At 36.1% G+C, this 26141-nt stretch overlaps 1 protein-coding gene across 20 annotated transcripts in view; it reads right to left on the bottom strand.

Annotated features, from left to right (window-relative positions):
- Positions 1-25727, bottom strand: part of brd2b (bromodomain containing 2b) — a 28517-nt gene extending 2790 nt beyond the window's left edge. The window contains exons 1-12 of one of the 20 annotated variants that reach the window (XM_079894366.1): positions 25570-25708; positions 25301-25447; positions 21988-22276; positions 19505-19642; positions 16509-16656; positions 15180-15355; positions 12137-12589; positions 10249-10377; positions 7229-7486; positions 5809-6041; positions 3588-3928; positions 1110-1244 (exon numbers count right to left, since the gene is read on the bottom strand). In XM_079894366.1, coding sequence (XP_079750492.1) covers positions 1110-1244; positions 3588-3928; positions 5809-6041; positions 7229-7486; positions 10249-10377; positions 12137-12589; positions 15180-15355; positions 16509-16656; positions 19505-19642; positions 21988-22251 — 2275 coding nt within the window. In that variant the 5' untranslated portion in view covers positions 22252-22276; positions 25301-25447; positions 25570-25708. Of the gene's footprint in view, positions 1-1109; positions 1245-3587; positions 3929-5808; positions 6042-7228; positions 7487-10248; positions 10378-12136; positions 12590-15179; positions 15356-16508; positions 16657-19504; positions 19643-21987; positions 22280-25300 lie in introns of all 20 variants that reach the window. The other 19 variants (XM_079894373.1, XM_079894376.1, XM_079894380.1 and 16 more) reach the window with 19 other exon arrangements.
- Positions 25728-26141: the final 414 nt, after the last annotated feature.

Raw genomic sequence — 26141 nt, 5'->3', positions numbered from 1 at the left:
TATAATATTGGAAACAAAGTATATTTTTAAAATAAATATATAAGATGTTTTTACAATGAAAAGTAATAAAAAACAAATAGCTAGTTATTAAAAGGCCAAGTCATTACCATATAGGTTTATAGTAGTTTAGAATACAATAGATATAAAATATAAATAAAAAATATATATAAATGGCTAAAAATCAAACTTTTACATAAAATTCTTGTAGGATTTTTACAATATACAACTTGTACAGTTTGCCTGCACCTGAGAGAGAAATACTGTAAAAGTTTAATGTGTATATCTAAAATAAGGAATACTACTATTGTAATAAAAAGAAACTAAATATTTTATATTATTATTATTCATATTAATAAATACTTTTATTTTTATTTATAATTTTTTTTTTACTATTATAATAATAATATTTATTAATAACTATTTGTACTATTACAATAGCAACATTTCTTATTTTGATAATTTTTTTAAGTAATAATAATTATTTATTTTATAGTACAGCATTAAAACGACAATACTAATATTTATGGTATTTAGGGTCTTAATTTCATTTTCAAATGCAAAAAAAAAAACAACCTTAAAGTTTCTCTTTCGTTGAGTGTTTTCTGCATGTTTTGTTCCCAAATGCATGTTATAAGCGACGGATTCATTGGAGCAGTGTTTGTTGCAAACTGAGATTTATGAACCGCTCATGATCACGTGCAGATGAACACAGCGCCGCGATTTACTCTGAAAAACCAAGTGCATATATTTCATTAATTAAATTGCAACCGTTGTGATTTGATAACACTAAAGCATAATTATTTTGATTCCTAGTGCAACTATGTATTCTCTGTTGAATTGCATCTTGGGCATTGTGTTTTTTTGAGTGCAAGATCTCGTCCTCTGTGTGCTCATTTTCACCTGCTTGTTCAACAACAGCTCTACACACACACACACACACACACACACACACACACACACACACACACACACACACACACACACACACACACACACACACACACACTAAACTGATCCCATAAAGGCAACACTGGCCTGATCCTCACTTACACCGGACTCATACTAATTGAGTCCTGACACCAAGGCACAATAGCTGGTCTAGAGAACACGCTGCACACCTTTGGGTTTCTGGGGTTTCTTGGCAGAGTTCAGTTGTCCGCTCACGTCCATTAATCTCCTCTCCAGTTCTCTCTTCTTCTCCAGAGCCAGTTCCTCTCGACTCTTCCCTCCTTCCTTCTTCACCACTGCACACAGGAGGTGATCTACATTACACTTTATGCGGTAACACTTTATTTTACAGTGTCACACTGTACTTACCATGGTAATAACAGTAAATTATGCATAATTACATGCAACTAACCCTCAACCAAATCCTAATCCTACCCTAACCCTATAGTAAGTACATGTTGTTTATTAATATTATTCAGTACTTAAATATGTAATTACACTGTAACAATGACACCTGAAAATAAAGTGTAACCCTTTATGCGCTGCACCACAAATAGTCCCAGCTAAAACATGCATTAGAACTGATTTTGACAGCAAGTTTAAATGGGTAATGGTGTAAATCATGATGCATGTGAAACAAATGAGATATTGAGCTGCACAATTAAAATAAGAGATCCCGATATTCCCACGATTCTGAATAGACAACTAGACAAAATAACGCAATTTACTAGAGGTTTCTGAAACAATGATTGCTGCAGTATATTTATAAAATTTATTATTTTGAATTATTTAGAAAAATGGTTCTGACACAATGTTATTTGCTGAAGAAAATGTGAAAATATTTAGTAAGATTTTTTTTTTTTTTTAAATCAATGCTTGAATGAATTGATGATTCAATGACTCAGAGACTTCACTTGTTTTATTACTGGATGAATCTGCATTTTTGAACTAATCTATTGAATGAATGATTCAGTGACTCACTCACTCAAAGATTTCATTGGTTCAAAAATGCTGATTCATTCAGTAATGAATCAAATCTATTGAATGAATGATTCAATGACTCGCTCATAAAGACTTCACTTGTTTCATTACTGGATGAATCTGCATTTTTGAATTAATCTATTGAATGACTGATTCAATGACTCACTCACTCAAAGATTTCACTGGTTCAAAAATGCTGATTCATTCAGTAATGAATCAAATCTATTGAATGAATGATTCAATGACTCGCTCATAAAGACTTCACTTGTTTCATTACTGGATGAATCTGCATTTTTGAATTAATCTATTGAATGACTGATTCAATGACTCACTCGCTCAAAGATTTCACTGGTTCAAAAATGCTGATTCATTCAGTAATGAAACAAATCTATTGAATGAATGATTCAATGACTCGCTCAAAGACTTCACTTGTTTCATTACTGGATGAATCTGCATTTTTGAATGAATCTATTGAATGAATAATTCAATGACTCACTCGCTCATAAAGATTTCACTGGTTCAAAAATGCTGATTCATTCAGTAATGAATCAAATCTACTGAGTGAATGATTCAATGACTCGCTCATAAAGACTTCACTTGTTTCATTACTGGATGAATCTGCATTTTTTAATTAATCTATTGAATGACTGATTCAATGACTCACTCACTCATAAAGATTTCACTGGTTCAAAAATTGTGATTAATTCAGTAATGAATCAAATCTACTGAATGAATGATTCAATGACTCACTCACTCATAAAGATTTCACTGGTTCAAAAATTCTGATTCATTCAGTAATGAATCAAATCTACTGAGTGAATGATTCAATGACTCGCTCATAAAGACTTCACTTGTTTCATTACTGGATGAATCTGCATTTTTGAATGAATCTATTGAATGAATAATTCAATGACTCACTCGCTCAAAGATTTCACTGGTTCAAAAATGCTGATTCATTCAGTAATGAATCAAATCTATTGAATGAATGATTCAATGACTCGCTCAAAGACTTCACTTGTTTCATTACTGGATGAATCTGCATTTTTGAATGAATCTATTGAATGAATAATTCAATGACTCACTCGCTCATAAAGATTTCACTGGTTCAAAAATGCTGATTCATTCAGTAATGAATCAAATCTACTGAGTGAATGATTCAATGACTCGCTCATAAAGACTTCACTTGTTTCATTACTGGATGAATCTGCATTTTTTAATTAATCTATTGAATGACTGATTCAATGACTCACTCACTCATAAAGATTTCACTGGTTCAAAAATTGTGATTAATTCAGTAATGAATCAAATCTACTGAATGAATGATTCAATGACTCACTCACTCATAAAGATTTCACTGGTTCAAAAATTCTGATTCATTCAGTAATGAATCAAATCTATTGAATGAATGATTCAATAACTCGCTCATAAAGAATTCACTTGTTTCATTACTGGATGAATCTGCATTTTTGAACAAATCAATCGAATGAATAGGTGTGTTGGACTTAAAGCGGCGCTGTCTTTAACATCAAAGTACCACGAGAGCGATTCAAAAGCATACGGAGTCGTCTGCTCTCGCGATCTATTAACGATTAATCGTGCAGCTCAATTATGACAGAAAATGTTGATGTTTTTAAGCTAGATCATCCAGGTTTACTTACAATCATCAAACCTCAGCTCACCATACGGTTTGCGGGGCTTCTTGCGCAGACAGGTCATGACGTAGCGTTCCAGCTCACGCAGCGTGGACGGCTTCAGCGTCTCGAAGTCGATCTCGATCTCCTCGGGGTTGGTGTCTCGCAGCGAGGGCTCTCGGGACTGGATGATGTGAACCACGCGCCCCAGTTTCTCCCCGGGAAGCTTGTTGATGTCCAGACTGAGCTGCCGCTTGTCATCGTAACTCATGGGAAGACCGTCTTCCTCTTCCTCAGAGTCGTAGTGAGGCAAGCACACGGGGGCGGCCGGAGCAAAACGAGATGATGAGGCGGATTTCTTTGTGTTCCTGTCGGAGTAAATAAATCACATTAATTAGATACAAATAAACTAGGGGTGTAACGATACCCTCAAGTCACGATTCGATACATATCACGAAACTGAACTCACGATACGATATTGCGATTAGGGCTGGGTATCGATTCAGATGTTACAAATCGATTCGCTTTCGATTCGCAAGCTCTCAATTTGATTCGATTTCGATTCTCGATTCGATTTTCGATTTCGATTCTAAATTCGATTTCGACTCAATGAATATATATTTAATTTAATTTAATACAAAAAAAAAAGTGAACATAAGTTTACAAGTGGTTAATTAATAAAAAGAAATTAAGAGCTACAAACCTGTATATTAAACTCTTTTTATTTTAGGTACACTTGTGTACATTAAAACAGAATCATATTTACCTGTGCCCTTCCTGTTTAACAGGGAGGACATAAATAGAAATGTAATAAAGTTATCAAACAGTCTGCGCAGCATTAATTATTAATTATATATACACTAATCCTTATTAAAGTTACAAAAGTTCTTTAGTCAAGAGCAGTGAGTGTTTTTCTCTGTTCCCTTTGTTCTTTGATTAACTTTAACGACCGAGACAATTAGTGGCTACTGTGTACTGTCCCTTTAAGAGCAGCCGCTGCTGACAGAGACGCGGATCTCACATGCGCCTCATTCTCTCACGAGTCACAACTCTTCACGTTCATCATAAGACTGCTCTTATGTTATGAAGATACTCGACAAAAAGACATTTTGGCATAATTGTGTGTTATTGTTCGTTCAAGCGCGAAAGAGAACTGTATTCTGGGCTGTCTTGTGCGCACGCACGATATTTGCGCGAGTCTTTCTGTGTGTCACAGTCAGGACATTCACAGGCAGCGAGCTCTTTTTTTGTCTTGTCGCGAATGAATGGTTTAAAAACATTTGCATGAATAAGAGAGGGATTAACACTAGTCAAAGAATGACAAAAATGAACAGATGCTGCGTTAATTGCGTTAACAGCCCAAATTGGTTTATTTAAAAAAAAAAAAAATAAAAAAAAAGCAGCATTTTTTTGCGTCATATAACTGCTTGACAACGCGATTGCGATATGATTAAACGTGCAGCACTAGTTGAGGTTATTTTATGATTTGGATAAAACTAACATAAAATCTCACAGCATTAGCTATAAAATGGAGTTTGCAAGCCTATGAACAGTGGAGGAAAACTAATACTGGCTTTTGGGTAATAGATAAATATGGAAAAAAAATCGATTCGTGGCGTTTGAGAATCGATTTTGAATCGACCACATTTTAAAAAACGATTAATCGAAAAATCGATTTTTTTGCCCAGCCCTAATTGCGATACTCCAAGACAAATGATAAAAGGTTTTTTACTGTTGATTAAAATGCTAAATTTGGTATTACATAGGTGTGTAAATGAATAGTCTTGGACTTGCTGCTGGAAACCCAAAGCACAGGACAATAGAGACACCAGAATAACAATATTCATGATTCTGAAGCTGAAAATACTGAATTATTTTAGACGAATATGCTTGCACTCTTTCACTGACTAGATATATTTATAACGTAGGCCACTTTTACTGGTAACATAAGACCATTTAGCATTATCAGGACCCACAAATATTTCCCCATTGCATTATTTTACATTATATTCAACATTATATAGTAGTTTTATGTACTGACACTAAAACTCTGCAAACTTTCCCACACAGTAATTTTCATTTTGGGTGAACTATACACAATACATATTATCACTACCCATGATAAATATTGATGCATTTTTTTATTGCGATTACAGCCCTAAAATATACAGTTCAAAACATCACATTTGGACATAATAATAGTAATCCGTATCATCACATATCAGTGAATAGGAAAGGGGAAACTCACTTGTTTTTGCTGCTTTTCTTGGTCGGGCCTTTCTTGCTCTGTGTGGATGACAGTGAAGCTCGGCTCGATTTGCTTTTGGGCATTTTATCACGTTCATCACTCAAACTCCGACTTCCTCTGCGCTTCTCCGGCTTCTTTTTCTTCTTCTTGTCCTTCTTTTTCTCTCGTTTTCTTTTGGGCTTGACAATCGGGCCAGATGAGAGGGCGGCGAGCTGCTCATGCACCGCTCTGAGCTAAACACAAGACCAGAGTTACCATCCCGCTGTGATGGAAGATTTAGTTGGATTTTATATATATATATATATATATATATATATATATATATATATATATATATATATATATATATATATATATATATTATTATTATTATTTTTATTAAATATATATATATTTTTTTATGTTTTTAAATGAAGTCTCTTCTGCTCACCAAGGCTGCATTTATTTGATTAAAAATACAAACAAAAACAGTAATATTGTTAAATATTATTCCAATGTAAATCAGCTGTTTTCTATGTGAATATACAGTAAAGTGTAATTTATTCCTGTGATCAAAGCTGAATTTTCAGCATCATTACTCCAGTCTTCAGTGTCACATGATCCTTCAGAAATCACTCTAATATGAGAATTTGATGCTCAAGAAACATTTATGATTATTATCAATGTTAAAAACAGTTTTTACATTTTTATTTCATGATGCTATGATGAATAGAAAGTTCAAAAGAACAGCATTTATCTGAAATCTAAAGCTTTTGTAACATTAAACACTACCGTTCAAAAGTTTGGGGTCAGTAAGAATTTTATTTTTATTTTTGGGGGAAAGAAATCAAATAAATCAATACTTTTATTCATCATTCGAGTTAAACTGATCAAAAGTGACAGTAAAGACATTTATAATGTTAGAAAATATTCTATTTTAAATAAATGCTGTTCTTTTGAACTTTCTATTCATCAAAGAATTAAAAAAAAAAAAAATTGTACACAACTGTTTTCAACACTGATAATAATAATGAATGTTTTCTGAGCAGCAAATCCTCATATTAGAGTGATTTCTGAAGGATCATGTGACACTGAAGACTGGAGTAATGATGCTGAAAATTCAGCTTTGATCACAGGATATAAATTACACTATTTTACACTTTGAATAAATTCACATAGAAAACAGTCATTTTAAATTGTCATAATATTTCACAATAATTAATTGTGATTTTTTTTTTTTTTTTTTTTTTTTTATCAGATAAATGCAGCCTTGGTGAGCAGAAGAGACTTCTTTTAAAAACATTAAAAAATCTTACCGATCTAAAACTTTTGACCAATAGTGTGTGTATATCTCTGCCAGAGACATCTATCAAAGTAACATTTGACTTGATGCTGTTGGTGTGCATGTGTGAAGATGTGTGTAACAGGAAGGTCTGTGTACCTGAGTACACACCTGGTCCTGTAGTTGGGCCAGGCGTTGAGCGCGCTCCTCCTCGCTGTCCGAGCTCGGCTCACTGTCGCTGCTCGGCTCGCTCTCCGACGAAGAGGAGGAGGAGGATGAAGAGGAGGAGGAGGAGGATGAAGAGGAGGAGTGGTGCATTCCCAGCATGCCCCTGTTCCGTCCCAATGGAATAGGAGACAATTCCTCTTCCTCCGAAACCTCGTCAGGCATTTTTGCGAAGCGAAACTCAAACACGTCCTGTGGAAAGACAGAGGGAAAAATAGAATCAGCAAAAAAATAAAAAAAAAAATAAAAAAAATAAATCAGGTGCAATAAAAAAATTACAAAAAAAAAAAAAAAAAACAGGTGCAATAATTTAACACAAAAGTTGATAACTAGGAAATTGACAATATATGTCAGTGATAAAAGAAAAGTTTTATTATTATCTAATTTAAAAATTTAAATAAAGTTATTCTTTGTATATTATTTTAGTTATATTATATAATTTTATTTAAATTATACTTTTAAACCTTTTTTTTATTTAAATCGCTCTCAGTTTGACTAGGCTGATATTACGCAAAATAATATCAGGCTTTATTTTCTCCAATAAAACAATAAAATAAGAATATTTAAAAACACTAAAATGAAAAAATAATAAAAACAACATCTAATAATAATTAAAAATAAATACAAACTACAAAATAATTATTTTACTTAAATTATAAAATGACTAAAATACTAAAATGAATACTAAAAATAATAATAAAAACAGCATCTAATAATAATAAAATATTAAAACAACACATACTACAAAATAATTATTTTATTTAAATGATAAAGTTCTTTTAAATTGCTGTTTAACTAGACTGAATTAAAGAAAGGCTTTATTTCCTCCAAATAAATAAATAATATTTAAATATTAATTGAGTAATATTAATACATTTAAAACATCTAATAATAATAATAATAATAAAAAATTACTAAATAAAAAAAAAATATATATATATAAATCATTTTAGTTATCAGCAAAAACAAACTAACCTCTCTCTAACATGTCCAGCTTAAAGCCACTAAACAACTTACACAAAACCAGCATATTTTAGGATCATTAAGATTATTTTGCATTTAACATCCTTATTATAGCCCTTCTGTAGCTCCGCCCCTTCTCAGCGCTGCGCTCGCTGTCGTTTGTCTTTTCCGGTCTGTATTTTCACAGCGATCTCGCGTATTTATGAATGAACGGCTCGTTTTAAAATCTTCCCGGTCGACTGACATTTGTTAAGACATCTGCTTTAAACATTACAGTCCTCATGATAACTTTTAACTTTACATTAAAGGGATACTTCAGGATTTAGCATTAAGCTTTGTATTAGTAGAAAACCTGTAGTATTTTCGAATTACCGTGCTTTCCACCCTCATATCCCCCTGAGACAAGAGATTTATGTATTTTTTGTCTGGAAAAAATCCTCCGATGACGCAAAAATCGTCATTTTGCGTCATCGGAGGATTTTCTGGCAGAGGCTAAAGACTACAGCCAGTAGGAGGCGCTGTCCCGCATGTGTTCAACCCGCCCATAGAGGGATCTCACTCACAGAGTGTACACAGTATCAGCCGTCTTTCTTTGGAAGCTAAGCTTTTTTTTTTTTTTTATTTTTTTTTTTTTTTTATTATAGACAGACATACAGACCAAAATAGTGCAGTAACGAACAATATAGTAATTCCTGAATTCCAGAATTGAAATAAAAGTGTTTAAATGTATAGGTGTGTGTGTGTGGGTGTATGTGTGTGTGTGTGTGAGTGTGTGTATATGCATAAGCAAAGTAACCATTTATTATTTATTACCATCTTCATTACCATCACTCCTCACTACCATCATACTGCCAACATTGTATTAGTCAATTTTTGTTTTTTATTTCTATATTTTCTCCTATATAACAATTACCATTGTCAGCCCTCTCTATAGATAAATACATTTTTAGATAGTAAAATAATAATATAAGATAATATAATAAGATAATATAAGATAACCCTCCCCCACATCTCTTCAGTCCCTATTTTCTATACTATTCTCCTATATATATATATATATATAAAAAAAAATTTTTTTTGTATGTTATGTGTAGTGTCTAAGGTGCATTAAAAGAAGGGGTACAGTGTGAGAGTGTCTCAACTTAGGACAGGAAGCTAAGCTAGCAGGCTCTTGTTCTGTGGAGAAAGCTGAGTAGTAGGGGTTACCATCCTCCTTTTCCCGGACTTGTCCGGCCGTCGAGATCGTTCAAAATGTCCGGGATTCAGCTTTTGCTTTCTGCGGTCGCCATTCATTGTTTACATGCACACCTTTTGTTTCAGTCTAACTGAATTCATTCCGATTGGTGAATCTGAATGTAGTGTTTACATGAACGCTAAACAAGTGATCGGTTGATGTGCGTTTTACCATTGCTAAGAAAATTCCCGCTCCTCCGTGAGAGATGCGAGACCGGCGCGTCTCAGTAATGACACCATCGGCCTCTCATTGTTCTCCCGCGGCCCTCAGCCTCGTCCTGCTCGCCACAGTAAACATGAGGAATGGCGACTGTAGAACGCAAAAGCCGAATCCCGGACATTTTGGGCGATCTCTAAATCCCTGGCAAACTCATCACGTAGGCTAGTCTTGTTGTTTGTTGTCAACTGCGCTCCCTTACCGGTAGGCGTGGCCTCCTAAGGCAGCGAAGCAAGTGCATTCTGGGAGTTGTTGTCTTTCATCCACATAAGCCAAAAATACATTTTCTGGGTTTTCTCAGTCTAGAAAGCTCCAAATAAAAAAATTTCTTCACATTTCTTCTACTTAAATGACCTATTTTAAATACACATTCATCTTCCCAGAGGTGAAGTATCCCTTTAAGTAAATCCACTTCATCAGCTAATCACTCCTGGACAGTGAATGCTATAGAGATATACAGAGCGACCGCAAAAACGGAAGTTCAAAGACAATATTCTATACGGTCTCTAGCAGAACAGAAGAGGCGGTCGAGTTTACGCACCTGCAGTTTGCGTGCCATGCTGACCACGTCATGATCCGGAGGGTTGTACTTGTAGCAGTTGGAGAACATGAGTCTGACGTCAGCGCTGAACTGCTGGGCGTCTCTGTACTCGCGCTCGTCCATCTTCCTCTGAGAACACACAACACAGGAGGAGTGTTAGCTACACGTTACCACTGAGACCATCAGACACAGAACTGTGTGTTTCAGTTTAGAAATACGCTTTAAAGCCAACTCTAAAGAATGAAACCGGAAGATCTGATAAGATGGCTTTGCTGCTGTGCAAAAGTGGTCATGTGGTCAAGACCTAGGCCGACAGAAACAGACCTTAAAGGGGGGGTGAAATGCTATTTCATGCATACTGAGTTTTTTACACTGGTAAAGAGTTGGATTCCCATGCTAAACATGGACAAAGTTTCAAAAACTAAGTTGTACGTTTGAAGGAGTATTTTTGTTCCAAAAATACTCCTTCCGGTTTGTCACAACACAAGTTTAGGAAAGTTTTTTTCGAGTATGGCTCTGTCTTACGTAAGATAGGGCGGAATTTCCTTATATGGGTCCTAAGGGCACTTCTCCGGTAAGATCGCGGCCGCGCGCGCACTCGTAGACTAGAGCAAGAGAGTGAAAGCAGTTCGCCATCAAAGCGCTCTGCTCGGCTTTAGGGAAGTCAATGTCACCAAAGAAGTGTGTTTTTGGTTGCCAGGGCAAGACAACCCTGCACAGATTCCCAAAGAACCCGGCGTTAAGGAACCCGTGGATGGAGTTTGTTTTCCTGAGCATAAACGGAGTTGTGTAAGACTTTTGTTCCCTGCATTTCGACGATGATTGTTTTATAAACAAAGCCCAGATCTACGGATTTGCAGATCGTCTAATGCTTAAGGATCGAGCAGTCACAATGATAAAGGTTCGCGGTCGTGCGTTGGAACCGGACGGTGAGTAAAACTGTTTGTTGAACAATTGTCTCTGTGTGTTGTCACTAGCTCGGCGCGTTAGCACAGCTAAGCTTCGCCCACACGGCCCGCCCCCAGCCGCTCGGTTTTTTCCGGAAAGACTCGGTACAGCCTATCTTTATGTTAAAAATTTAATAAAACAAAATACTTTTTGGAGATATGAAGGATGCAATATTACTCTATAGGTACTCAAGATTAACAGGAGATTGAGTGAAAATGAGCATTTCACCCCCCCTTTAAACTTTCCTCTTAAACTAAAGACTTTCCTGCATTCATTTATTGACGAACTGATCTATAAATGATTTACTGTGCATGTATGCATGTGTATGTTAGAGTAGTTTAAGTGTTCAGTCTAGTTAATAAAGTCTTGTTCATGTCACATGTAAAGTTGTCCGTGTCTCAAGCTCATATACTGGAGTCCCTAATCATGCAGATTTTGTCTACAGGCTCTGAGTAGTGCTGTAGTGAGAAAGACATTTCCCATGCCATGAAAATGCACATTTCTTAGAATTAATAAGCAATTAACACTGGCACGGCACAAACAGGTTAATTGATTGTAATATTAATTTTACTACATTAAGTTAATTCTATTAACTTAATCCAAATATTCATAATCAATTATAACTTGTTGAACCCTAAAATAAAGTATTACCCCACTTTTGCATCAAGAATACTAGCCTAATGTAATGTAAAAAGCTTTAAAGAAATTTTTTTTTTTTTTTTTTTTAAATTGTCAATATGACAAATAGGACAAATAAATGAATTGATAATGCATGGCCATCCAGTCAGCACAAAGTTGGTCCAGTTCTGTGTGTATGTGAAGCCAGGTGTGGTTCAAGCATGTCACCTTGATGAATACCAGCCTAATGCAAGTAAAAAGCTCCCAGATGATTATTAAAACAACTAAGAAAGGTCAAAATAAGGGGGTTCATGCATGTCACCTTGATGGTGCTGAGGTCCATGGGGTGTTTGATGATGTCGTTGTAGTCGTGCAGGCCCAGTGTTGACGTGTCCACGGGTTTGTAGAAGGGCCAGGCGTACGCCGCATGTTTCTTGGACAGCAGTTCTTTAAGGACGCCGCTACAGTAGCGAAGCTGCTTGCTAAGTTTCCCGCGCCGCGAGGGCTGATGGGGTCGCACGGACTCGGGGAGGTCTTTACGGGGAGGTTTGATTGGCCGACGGGACAGGGGTCGACCCAAGGCGGGCTGGAGGTGCGTGGGCTCGCTCACTCCTGTACTGGGAGAACAGTTCACAGGCGTGGAGGACAGAGAGTGAGGAATCTCTCCGGCTGATCCGTGACCTTTGCCCATTCCTCCCATCCGAGCCGTCGAGGTCACGGGGAAGCCGAGAGTAGTGGGAGTGGTGGTGTCGGCTTTACGCTTCACGCCCTTCTTCTGCAGAGACAACAGACATAAGCATCGCTTTTAGTGGCTGTAATAACTACATACTTCAAATGAGCCAATCAGAAGCTGAGAATGAGAGCAATGGCAGAAGACAACCGAATCATCAGACCAATGGCTTGTGAAGACTCGGAATATAGTGCACAAGTAGCATGAACTACATCTACAAGGTATTTAGTCTTTACATTTTTTGGAGATTTTCTGCAAAATTTGAGAGAGAAAAAAAAAAATAGTATCATGCAAAAAAAAAAAATTTACGAAAAAAAATATTTTAAATATTGAACTCTCATTAAACTCTTTTCCTATAGTATCGACCTGAACTGGCTGACAGCTTCAATGATTATAAAAAGAAGCAATCTTTTCTTGCTCTATGTGAAATTCAGTCACAATTTGAAAAGTTTGTTTTTCACATGACTTTTCCTACTTCACACTTCAGTGTAATAATGTGCAAACGGACAAAAAAATATTTATTGATGAGTTTATATTTTATAATAGTGATTTCATAATGTCTAAATGTATATCCAAAAGTAAAACATGTGAAAAAAATATATATTAAGGAGTGGAAATGGCTAACCAGCCAATAATTGCTCCTCTGCCGCCATCTACTGGCTAAAGTGAAAATTATGGTGGACGTTATCAAGTGCATGCTTCAATCCCATAATGCACCGCAATAACAAGTGTACAACTAATAAACGCTCAACGGCTAGAGAATACCCATAATGCACAGTGAGGGTCGCCGAATGAATTCCCGCGCCTGACCAAAACATGGTCATTATCCGTTTTCCAAACCACTGGTCCAATGTGGGTACAGCGTAATATCATACGGGTATAATTAGGGCTGGGTATCGAGTTCGACACTTTATAGGTACAGACCGAATAGCCTCGCAGAACATGCAATACACATGAAGATACACAACACAGAGTAAAAAAAAACACATTTCATGTTTGTATACAAATTAATAAATTAAGTTGTTTTTATGAATTCAATTAATTAGATATGTTTTCGATCAAACCATTAAAAAGGAATATAGACAAAATAAAATGGAAAGAGCAAAACTGGGTCAAAATAAAACGGAATTTTGAAAGAAAAAAAACGATTAAGAATGTTATTTTTGTTAAACTGTTAATAAATTGCTGTTAAATTGAACAAGTTTCATCATTGCAATTAAAGGTGAACTAAGTAACTTTTTTTACCTTAACTGAACAGCTTCGGAGTCATTGGAATGGTTATATTACTTATTTCGGGTTGAATGGTGGTCGTTTCGCACCCCCCTGGTGCCCGTGAGCGGAAAATACGCACTTGCAACTTTGAGCCGGCGGGCCGCCGCGTCAGGAAGTCTCGCGTGATATCAGGTCTCGCGATGTAAACAATTGCTTTACGGCCAAAAGAAATCTGCTAAAATGCTGTCATTATTGCGCTCCCTCACGCTGTCCGAACCCGAATGAAGAAGACGTTTTAAAGAATGTCCCATCTGCTTTGATGTCATTGATCTATAGCCTCTGGTGTCTGAGAATCACCAACGAGTTTTTACAACAGTGTTGTCAAATATCTATTCCGAAGCTGTGGGGGGAGCTCTAGAGAGAAACCTGCGAGCAAAAAGCGAGAATACAGCGAAGAAATCCCAAAGCTACTGAGTGCTGCTTTAATTACACATGATTTTGGATTAATTCAATTTTATTTTACCATCCAGAAAAATTTAAACGGGGGGGGTGGGGATGAATTAACTCCCATTAAACTAGGTATCTTGTAAAGTGTGATTATTCTTAATAATACATGTAGGAGCCAAAATGTGTTTGGGTTATGTGGTGTTCTCATTTTGACCATTGAGTGGCGCTGTGATATCAGTGTATAAATGTAGCCTTCCTTATGTTGTAGCGAGGTGTGTTGCCCCGGAAAGGCAAAAAGGTTTTGACCGCAAAAGCTGCGGTAAACGTATGTAAACAACAAATCCAATTCTGGACATTGTGCACGGTGCTGTTGTGGAGCCAATAAACTGTGTATGATGATGCAATTGAAGAATGGTCTTCTCGTTTTTAATGGAAGAGATGAACAACGTAATACCAAAGCAAGAAAGTGAGTCAACCTAATCACTCCGGGAACAAAACAACTCAGTAGCTTAAAATATCAGATTTAGCTCCTACAATACATATTATTCACATATTCTTAAGGTTGGCTGCATTAAGTTTAGCTTTCTTGTTTTTCCCCTCTCTTCACATTAATGTTAAAGTCTGCGATAATATTATCTGTTCATAAAATTGGTAGTCATGGTATCGGTATGGAAATGTTCTTAATGATACCCAGCCCTTGGGTATAATACAGGTATGATGACTCCCAGTGTCAGTCGAAGACTTCAGATCACGCAAACTCTGAATCAACACGCACCAATGCTGCATTTTTCTAAATGTCATAATCATTTGTTAACAAACAAGTATTCATTACTTCAATGAGCTCATTGTTTCTGTAATGTGGACTCATGCACTTTCTGTGAAGCTGCTTTGAAATGATGTGTATTGTGAAAAGTGCTATACAAATAAATGTGAATTGAATGTGTGTGTGTGTGTGTGTGTGTGTGTGTGTGTGTACCTTTGCCGTGGGTTGAGTGGGTGGAGGGGTCATCAGTGGTGGAGGAGGACCGGTGTTGCTCAGCAGGGTCTGTGGAGGAGTGGAGAACCGTGAATCTGGCGTCTCGGGTGAGGAAGGGGAGTACGCCGACTGAGACACGGCTGGCACCTGGTGAGCCGTCAGCACACTTCCTCCTCCTGATGGAAATAATGATCAGATGCAGTTATTAAAAAGTTTTGCCAAAGTGACAGAAAGACTAACCACCTGCTTAAAGTCCCCCTGTAGTCAATCATTTTATCCCTTAAAACTGCCTCATTTAGTATGCGCGGTTCTATGAATATGCAAATGAGCCCCGCCTCCACTCACTCACTCAGCTCAGAGATCCACTGGTTGACGATCACACGTTGATCTGATTGGTTACAAGGTAGTTTGTGACGTCAGAAACACCAGCGATTTCAAAGCGTGTTTTTGAGACTGTCTTTGGTTCACTGCAGTTTTAAGGAGGAAATACTCAGCAATGCTGTCGACTTATGAATCTACACATGGCTTGACTTAAAGCACATTAAAAACACCACATAAGGCGCGTTTCCATTACAGATTTGCGCAAAACTTTGGTGATTGTTTCTAAATGTCAACAAAAAACTATTGCGAAATGACGGAGTTTCCATTAACCGATGTTATGCGACTAAAACTCGTGATAAGTAAAATCATTCCAAAAATCATGGCGACGGACGTTGGAAGGTTTATATACTATATCCCAGCCACTGCACTAGCCATTTTTATTAATCGAAGGAGATGTATGTGTGTTATCCAATCATTAATGGTAAGGAACGACCCTTATTATACTTGAGCGGCACATATGAGGAGTTTCTGGGTGTTTCTCCCTCATTTCTGCTTCGAGGTCTTGATTGTGGCATTTATTTGAGGTTTAGAATCCATTATTCCTGTTATTATTTTGTCTTTTATGAATTTAATAAAGATCTCAGTCTCGTATTCTGTCCAAACACACCGCGTCATCTACGTCAGGTGACTGTAAATGCGCAAAAACTGTTTCCATTGCAGTTTTGTGAAATATTTCTTTTTCGAATTGCCTAAAAAACCTCCTCATGCGAGCGGAAAAACTTTTTTGCGATAAATGGGAGTTTTTGCGAAATTGACGCGTTTCCATCGGGGGTATTTTCAATTCGCAATTTGCGCAATTTGAAGGGTAATGGAAACGCGGCTATAGACATATAAACTACATTAAAAGCTGGTTTTGACCACAGGGGGACTTTATCATCTAAACGGGCTGTTCTTGGCAAGAATAAGCTACAAATGTGGCACTACAGATTACATGACTGTGCAACTCACCTCTGCCTCTGCGACCTTTGATGGTTTTAGCTCCTCTCCCTTTTGGAGTAGGAGGGAGAAACTCGACCTCATCCGGGGGCATTTGGGCAACCTTCTGTAAGAAGACCTTCTCCAGAGACTGTGCCATCAGCACAATGTCATCTGTGGGCTGAGAAACCATTCAGCGGCATCAGTGGCTGGACAGATGTTGATATGCACATGCATGTGGACGGCAGAACCATGCAGGTGTGAATAGTACGGAGAAAAATGTGGAATTATTTGGAAATGCTTTTGCAAAAAACACAAAAGTTTTGTGAAAAAACGCAAACATTTTGCGATAGAATGCAAAAGCATTTCCAAATAATTTCCCTTTAGTACATCAAACCGTTCAATTGTTTGGGGTTGGATGATGTTTATTGAAAAAACACCAAGGCTGCATTTATTTGATTAAAAATACAGTAGAAACTAAATATTATTATAATGTAAAACAGCAGTTTTCTATGTGAATATATAGTAAAGTCTAATTTATTCCTGTGATCAAAGCTGAATGTTCAGCATCATTACTCCAGTCTTCAGTGTCACATGATCCTTCAGAAATCACTCTAATATGATGATTTGATGCTCAAGAAACATTTATGATTATTATCAGTGTTAAACACAGTTGAGCTGCTTAAGATTTTAGTGGAAACATAAAATCAATAAAAATGTCAAAAGAACAGCATTTTAATAGCATTTAAAATAGAATCATTGGAAACATTATTAATTTCTGTCACTTTTGATCAATTTAATGCATCCTTGCGGAATAAAAGTATTAATTTATTTTACTGATCCCAAACTTTTGAACAGTAGTGTAGGTGGACGTATATTAGCACATGCAAGGTTCTAGTACGTCTAGAAAGCACATCAAACTCTTATTTCAAATATGAAATGACGCACGTTTTATGTGCTTAATAATAGAGAAATTATCTGAAATGACTACGTCTATCCGCTAGCCTTTAGGTAATGCCTAACGACTAGCGTTGGGTATCGTTTGAATTTTAACGATTTCGATTCTGCTTATCGATTCCTAATTTCAATTCCAATAAGGAAAAAAAAAACTTTTAGATATCATTTACATTTAGTCTAATTGCAAAAAATGTAATTGCAGCTGAATATCATTAACAAAATCAACAAGTTAAAGAACACTTAGACAAGGAACGTTTGCCTGTGGTTTAAAAACACCATAGAAAAACAATTAGCTGAAATAAAATGTTTTAAGATTTTCAGGTACAGAAACTGTAATCAAATGTAAAATAATACTGGACTTTATAAATAAAATATAGTTACAAGAGAGTTATTCAGTCAAGAACGAGTGAATTTTCTCTTAGTCTTTTGTTGTTTGATTAGTGTTATTACAGAGACGGCAGGAATATTAGTGCTGTCCCTTTAAGAGCTGCACAGATTAGGGCTGAACGATATTCTGTTTTAACATCGACTTCGCGATGTGCGAATGAGCGATAGTCACATCGCCGGAACATGCGATGTGAAGGGTAGTAGCACCCATGGTGTATTGAGAGAATGGTAGCACACAGTAAACACGAGTTTGTTGTATGGCTTTTTGCTGGGGTGACTTGCATGTTCCACGTGCTTGCACAGTGATTGGTTCGCTGTGCCGCAGCTCACCGCTCACAGCCAACATTCACTGGCATCCTATAGCTAAAAATGGGCGACGAAGAGGATCCGCCGCAAAAAAAAATAAAATAAAAATGATTTCGTACCAAAAAGAAAGTCAAAATCAGCTATTTGGGACTATTTCGTCTACAAAAAGGAGGATGTTGACCAAAAAGAGGTACTTTGCTGGAGTGTTATAAAGTTGTGGATGGTTGTCTTTTTTAAAAAGTATTTTATTTTTCGTGTTCGCATTTATGAGGAAAAAACAATGTTACGTGACATTTCTCCATTACGGACGCGACCGTTATGAAAGCGGCACTAAAAGACTGCTTTAAAACTTTCACTGAGACCTCAAACAGAAAGCACAAAGCCTTTCTTCAAAGCGAATTTCGTTTTGTATTAATTGTATCTTAATTTTAATCAGTGTTTCATTATCCAATTTCCTGGATTTAATAAATAAAAAGTAAATATAGCAGACATAAATCACGACACGGAGGTGCCAGCGCCTGAATCCATGAACCGAAACTCAGCGTATAAGGTAGCCTACTCACCTCACACACCTAAAAAAAATATATATAAATATATCTATTATCTACAGAAATCTCTACTTTTAAACAGAACCATTCAAAACAAAATAAAACTATGTAATCTGTATGAAAATTGCATTTCTCTCCCACGCGATCACTACTGCGAAGACGAAGATCGTCAACTTCATCTTTACAGAAAACACTTGTTTATTAATAAACAATTAAAATGTCTCATTAATATTGTACATATTCATAATCATTACTTTTGCTGGTTCTTTGTGACAGCTTTTAAGTGCCGTTTACATGAACGCGTCACTGCATCAGCACCGAAAACATAGGTTTCTCTCTCTCTCACACAGAGAGAGAGAGAGAGAGAATAAGATTTTTTGACAGAAATATTTTTTTCGAATTCTGACAGAAATATGTTCTAATTTTGGAATAAAATATTAAGTGGCCTTTTTGTCACTTGTAATGAAGCTTGCTTAGTGAAATTATTAATATCATGGAATGGTAGGCTAATTATTGACTTTAGCCTGGATTGATGGCACGCAATATCGCAATATATATCGTAGGGAAAACAATATCGCAATGTAATTTTTTTTCCAATATCGTGCAGCCCTAGCACAGATCCGATATACTGATACACGTGAAGCACAGACAACAGTTTTCTGAATGGTTTAAAGTCATATTGAAATGCTCACAAAGGAATCGATAAGAGGAATCGAAATTTCAATCTTATAACAAGTATTCGATTCCTGAATTGGAATCGATTTTCGATTCCCAACCCTACTAATGTGTCCGTTGCAACACACACACACACACACACACACACACACACACCTTATTGTAAATGTAGCAGTTGGTGAACATGGTATTGAAGTCCTGCAGACATTCGCCGGCGCTGCGATAGTAGTTATTCTCCAGCCGTTTCTTGATTGAGCCCATGTCCATCGGCTGTTTGATGATCTTATGGTAGTCCTGAAAGCAAAACAGGCATCACTGGAGATCATATCATCTGTGCATATGAATATGGGGAAGATCAACGCTTGTAGACATGCTGTCAGGCTATTGGTAATACGAGCTGACACAACAGTCACAACAGTCTGAAAGTGATCGAATACAACAACATACAGTCAAACCAAAGATTATTCAGACACCAGATATCTTTTTTTTACTAGTGTGATCAGGACACTATAGTTCATTTATGTAAGTGAGGAAAGCAAAATAAAGTAAACTGTGACATATTATAAGCCAATATTATTCCTACAGTGACTACCTGTAAAAATTATATAAATTTGGGACCAAAAATTATTCAGACCATGTTTTGCTGAAGAGTGTTTTCTTTAATTGCTAATGCTCTTTTTACACACAGACTGAACACAATGAAGCATTGCTTGGTGATTGGTTGAGCTAAACTGGTATTATCTAATTGTGTAGTTAAATTTAACAGCTGACAGATATTCAACATAATTCATGTGAGACAGTCTAACAGAAGGACAAAACCAGTCAAATATCAACTGAGTTCTGCTCATATTTTATTACCATTTTCTAAACTATAGCGAATAAACTGTGATAATGTGAGATGTTGAAGCTGTCTGAATAAATTTAGGTTTGACTGTATATATAAAGTCTCTTATGCTCACCCAGGCGGCATTTATTATTTAATCAAAAGTACGATAAACCGTAATATTGAATTTGAAATAACTTTTGAAGATTTCTGATTGGACAGACATCAATAAAATGCAAAGCACATGGTTTTAGAACAACACGAGAGAGAATAAATAATGACAGAATTTAGCACTTTTATGATGGATAGAAGCACTTTTATGATGGACAGATGCACTTTTATGAGGATAGATGCACTTTTATGAGGATAGATGCACTTTTATGATGATAGATGCACTTTTGTGATGGACAGATGCACTTATGATGGACAGATGCACTTTTATGATGGACAGATGCACTTTTATGATGGACAGATGCACTATTATGATGGATAGATGCACTTATGATGGACAGATGCACTTTTATGATGGATAGATGCACTATTATGATGGATAGATGCACTATTATGATGGATAGATGCACTATTATGATGGATAGATGCACTTTTATGATGGACAGATGCACTTTTATGATGGATAGATGCACTATTATGATGGATAGATGCACTTATGATGGACAGATGCACTTTTATGATGGATAGATGCACTATTATGATGGATAGATGCACTTATGATGGATAGATGCACTTTTATGATGGACAGATGCACTTTTATCATGAATAGATGCACTTTTATGATGATAGATGCACTTTTATGATGACAGATGCACTTTTATGATGGATAGATGCACTATTATGATGGATAGATGCACTTATGATGGACAGATGCACTTTTATCATGAACAGATGCACTTTTATGATAGATGCACTTTTATGATGATTGATGCACTTTTATGATGGACAGATGCACTTTTATGATGGACAGATGCACTATTATGATGGATAGATGCACTATTATGATGGACAGATGCACTTTTATGATGGACAGATGCACTATTATGATGGATAGATGCACTATTATGATGGATAGATGCACTTTTATGATGGACAGATGCACTTTTATGATGGATAGATGCACTTATGATGGATAGATGCACTTTTATGATGGACAGATGCACTTTTATGATGGATAGATGCACTTCTGATGGACAGATGCACTTATGGATAGATGCACTTTTATGATGGACAGATGCACTATTATGATGGATAGATGCACTATTATGATGGACAGATGCACTTTTATGATGGATAGATGCACTTTTATGATGGACAGATGCACTTTTATGATGGACAGATGCACTATTATGATGGATAGATGCACTTTTATGATGATGGATGCACTTTTATGATGGATAGATGCACTTTTATGATGGACAGATGCACTTTTATGATGGATAGATGCACTTTAATGATGGACAGATGCACTTTAATGATGGAAAGATGCACTTTTATGATGATAGATTTTTTTTTTTATGATGGATAGATGCACTTTTATGGACTTCAAAACAGAAACAGCCATTAACTGCCATTATAAAGCTTGGAAGAGCCAGGACATTTTTAATATAACTCAGATTATATGCGTCTGAAAGAAGAATGTCATATACACTAAGGATGAATTGAGGGTTGAGTAAATCATGGGCTTATTTTCATTTTTGGGTGAACTATCCCTTTAAGTGCTCACGGAAGAGATGAGTTTTCAATAATGACAGAATTCACACTTTTCGGGTGATTTGGTCTCAGAAAGTGATTGTTCACTCACAGGTAAGCTGAGTCGGACTGCGTCCACGGGTTCATGGAAAGGCCACGCGAAATGATGGCGCCACAACGCTTTGACCAGGACCTTGTGTAGGAACTGCAGCTGGTTGGTGGTGCGTCCCAGTCGGCCCGGCTCGTTCACCGAGGGCTGTTGGGGTGGAGGAGGACCGGGTGGAGGCGCGTGGGGCAGAGACGGGCTCTCGAAGCCCTCGTACAGCAGAGACGGTTTACGGATACGCTTTCCCGAACTCTGCTCCATCCCACTCATGACAGACAGACTCACTCCCACAGAACTGCTGACACAAACACCAGAGATCATGCAGCATTTAACCTGGGGTCTGAAGGATAAGGGCATACATATATTTTAGGGGTGTAACAATATATCGTGTCACAATATATCGCAATATAAAAATGCAGCAATATGTATCGTGGATAGATCACACAAAATGAAAATTACAGTAAGAGAAAAAAATTACGTTTTCAGAGTTTTAGTGTCAGTACTACATAAAACTACTATATAATGTTGAATATAATGTATAATAATGCAATGGGGAAATATTTGTGGGTCCTGATAATGCCAAATGGTCTTACGTTACCAGTAAAAGTGGCCTACAATATAAATATATCTAGTCTGTGAAAGAGTGCAAGCATATTCGTCTAAAATAACTCTGTATTTTCAGCTTCAGAATCATGAATAGTGTTATTCTGGTGTCTCTATTGTCCTGCGTTGGGTTTCCAGCACCAAGTCCAAGACTATTCATTTACACACACAATGTAATATCAAATTTAGCATTTTAATCAACAGTCATTTTTTTGTTAACCTTTTATCATATGTCTTGGAGTATCGCAATAATATAGTACCGTGAGTTCAGTTTCGAATCATGACATGAGGATATCGTTACACCCCTAATATATTTATATGAAATAAATAATGCAATTATATATACAGTATTATATTGCATATTGAACACTGCATTGTTTAGCGCTAAACTATAGCTAATATAACAATTAGTGCTGGGCAAAGATTAATCGCATCCAAAATAAAAGTTTGTGTTTGCATAATATATGTGTATGTACTAGGGCTGCACGATTTGGGGAAAATGTCATATTGCGATAATTGAGGTCAATATTGCGATTACGATTGCGATATGCGATATAATAAACAAATGGTTTCATGAGTCAACTTGCTTGGTTCTCAAGGAAAATAAATGCACACACAGATTAGTGATAATCAGCCTAAAGAAAAAAGTTCTTTAGTCAAGAGCAGTGAGTGTTTTTCTCTGTTCCCTTTGTTCTTTGATTAACTTTAGCAACAGATTTTTTTTTATTGCATTTTAACAAGAACAAAACATAATTTACATACAAGAGTACATATAATCATACATGTCAGGGGTAAAGAAAAATAATAATTAAAAAAAATATATATATAGAAAAATAAAAAAATAAAAAAGAATAACTTTAGCGACATTAGTGGCTACTGTACTGTCCCTTTAAGACCAGCCGCTGTCAGAGACGCGGATCTCACACGCGCCTCATTCTTTCATCACAACTCTTCATGTTCATCATAAGACTACTCTTATGTTATGACATTTTGGCATAATTGTGTGTGTTATTGTTCGTTAAAGCTCGAAAGAGAACTGTATTCTGTCATGCTGTTTTGTGCGCACGCACGATATTAGCGCGAGTCTTTCTGTCACAGTCAGGACAGGCAGCGCGTTCATTTTGGCATCATGTTGTTAGTTCTACCGCGAAAGAGAACTTGATACTGGCGCGCGTCTATCTGTGTGTGTGTGTGTGTGTCAGGAGGACATTCACAGGCAGCTCGTTCTTTTATGTCTTATCGCGCATGAATGGTTTAAAAGCATTTGCATTAATAAGTGCGTTAACAGCGCTAATTTGTTTATTTAATATAAAATCGCAGCATTTTGCGTCATATAATCGCGTAGGCTTGACATCGCGATTGCGATTGCGATACGATTAATCGTGCAGCACTAGTATGTACTGTGTATAATTATTTTGGATATATAAATACACAGATATGCATGTATATATTTAAGAATTTGTATTTATTTATATATAAATTATTTATATTTATATACCGGTATATAATATAAATTATGTATAAATATATATACAGTATATACATGCAAATATTTCTTAAATAAATACATGCATATGTGTGTATTTATATATCCAAAATAATTATACACAGTACACACACATATTATGCAAACACAAACTTTTATTTTGGATGCGATTAATCGCGATTAATCTTTGCCCAGCACTAATAACAATTCCCCATTACATATAAAAAATAGACACACACATATAAACATATATATATGTATATGTATATATATATATTAGTGCTGTGAAATCGATTAATCGCATGTAAGATAAGTTTTTAAATATAGAATAAGTGTGTGTGTGTATAAATATATATATACATAGAAAACATGAATGCACACACAAACACATATACCGTATGTATACTATATATATTAGTGCTGTCAAATCAATTAAACTTGATTAATCACATCTACCATAAAATTTTGTAAATATATATATATATATATATTTTATTTATTTTTTTTTTTTTTTTTTGGGAAATGGTGATACTGGGTAAAATAGTGTTTATTATATTTAGAGTTTACTATTATATTTTACATTGCAACATTAAATGTCATGTATGTATGTGTGTATCCTTCAGAAATCATTCTGTTGTGATAATTTGCTGCTAAAGAAACATTTATTACTATTATTTATAAATTTTGAAAACCGTTGTGCTGCTTCATATTTTTGTAGAAAGTGAAACCAATGCAATTTATATATATATATACACACAATTTTGTTAGATGCGATTACAATTTGACAGCACTAATACACACACTACCTTCATGAACACATTTTTACTGGAAAAAATATCAAACATTTATAATTTTAAACCATTTCTAATGACTGCTTCCAGTATCAATTTCAACAAATCGTTTACAAGCCATAAAAACTCGTGCAGTGGAGAGGGCCATTAAGAAGATATATGAAATAATTACAGACACATTAATTCAATATACAATTCATCTCATGCGGGAAATGGTGGTGCATTAGCATCAGGACAAAATCAGCTGTATAGAACAACATAAATACTGTACTGAAAGACTATATCTACAGTAAATGCCATTCAGTCTGTCCCGCCTATTCTCTGTTTGTAAACAAGTGTTCACTGCATTCATGCTAAACCAGCACAGCTCTCCCTACAAACACACAATAACAGCTCAAACATGATCCATTCATTCATTCATTCATTCCACTGCACTTACATTATGTGTGTTTCAGTGAGTGTGGCCCTTTAAATGCTGAAGATGGCGGAGGGAAATGATGCAGTACAGACCCACAACACAGTGATGCTCGCTGCATGCTATTATTATAAAGGCTGGAACTCGTTTAAAAAGCCGTTTTAACATCCACTATGAGACACAAGAAAGAAAATGAACTTGTAAACAAGCGCTTCCTCCCCTTTTCCTCGTCCTTTGTGATTAAAGACACGCATAGGATTAGTTTATAGGCTCCGAAGGCACGCCAATACTACCTGTCAAGAGACGGGTTGATGGCTGCCTCCATTCGGATGGATCGCGCTTGTTTTGCGTCGCGGAATCCTGCGTTTTCGCCCCGGTTTTATTGTTATTCAGCTCCTTATGCTCGAGCTTCCCCGCGCCGTCCAACTAGCAAATGGCGCCTTTCAATTTCCGCTCCTGGGTTTTTATATAAGAACGCCAATGACCAATCAGAATTCGTCCCGCCTCTAAAGCTGGTTCCTTATTGGCTGAATCTCACGCCGTTCCAGCGTTAGACACGCCCAGGGAGTTTATGTATGACTCACGGTTACCATCTAGTGAGGATTTTAAGATTATGACAAAGAAACGAACTTAAACTGTTTCAATAATTAAATAACAATAATAATGTTTTAATGAAGTTTTTGAGCAGCAGACCTACTGTATTACTTATTTAGCATGTTAAATATATTTCTACACTGAACTGAAAGCATGATTAAATTATTGAAACATTTTATTTCCTTTATAATAATATTAAATTATTAACTTTCAGGTTTCATAAGTACATATTTGCACTCCTAACCCTCAATTTCTAAATTATATTAAGCTT

The sequence above is a fragment of the Squalius cephalus genome (assembly GCF_949319135.1).
Source record: "Squalius cephalus genome assembly, chromosome: 15".
Lineage (NCBI taxonomy): Eukaryota > Metazoa > Chordata > Actinopteri > Cypriniformes > Leuciscidae > Squalius > Squalius cephalus.
Note: the sequence above shows the minus strand (reverse complement) of the source record. Positions and strands in the feature narration are given on the sequence as shown.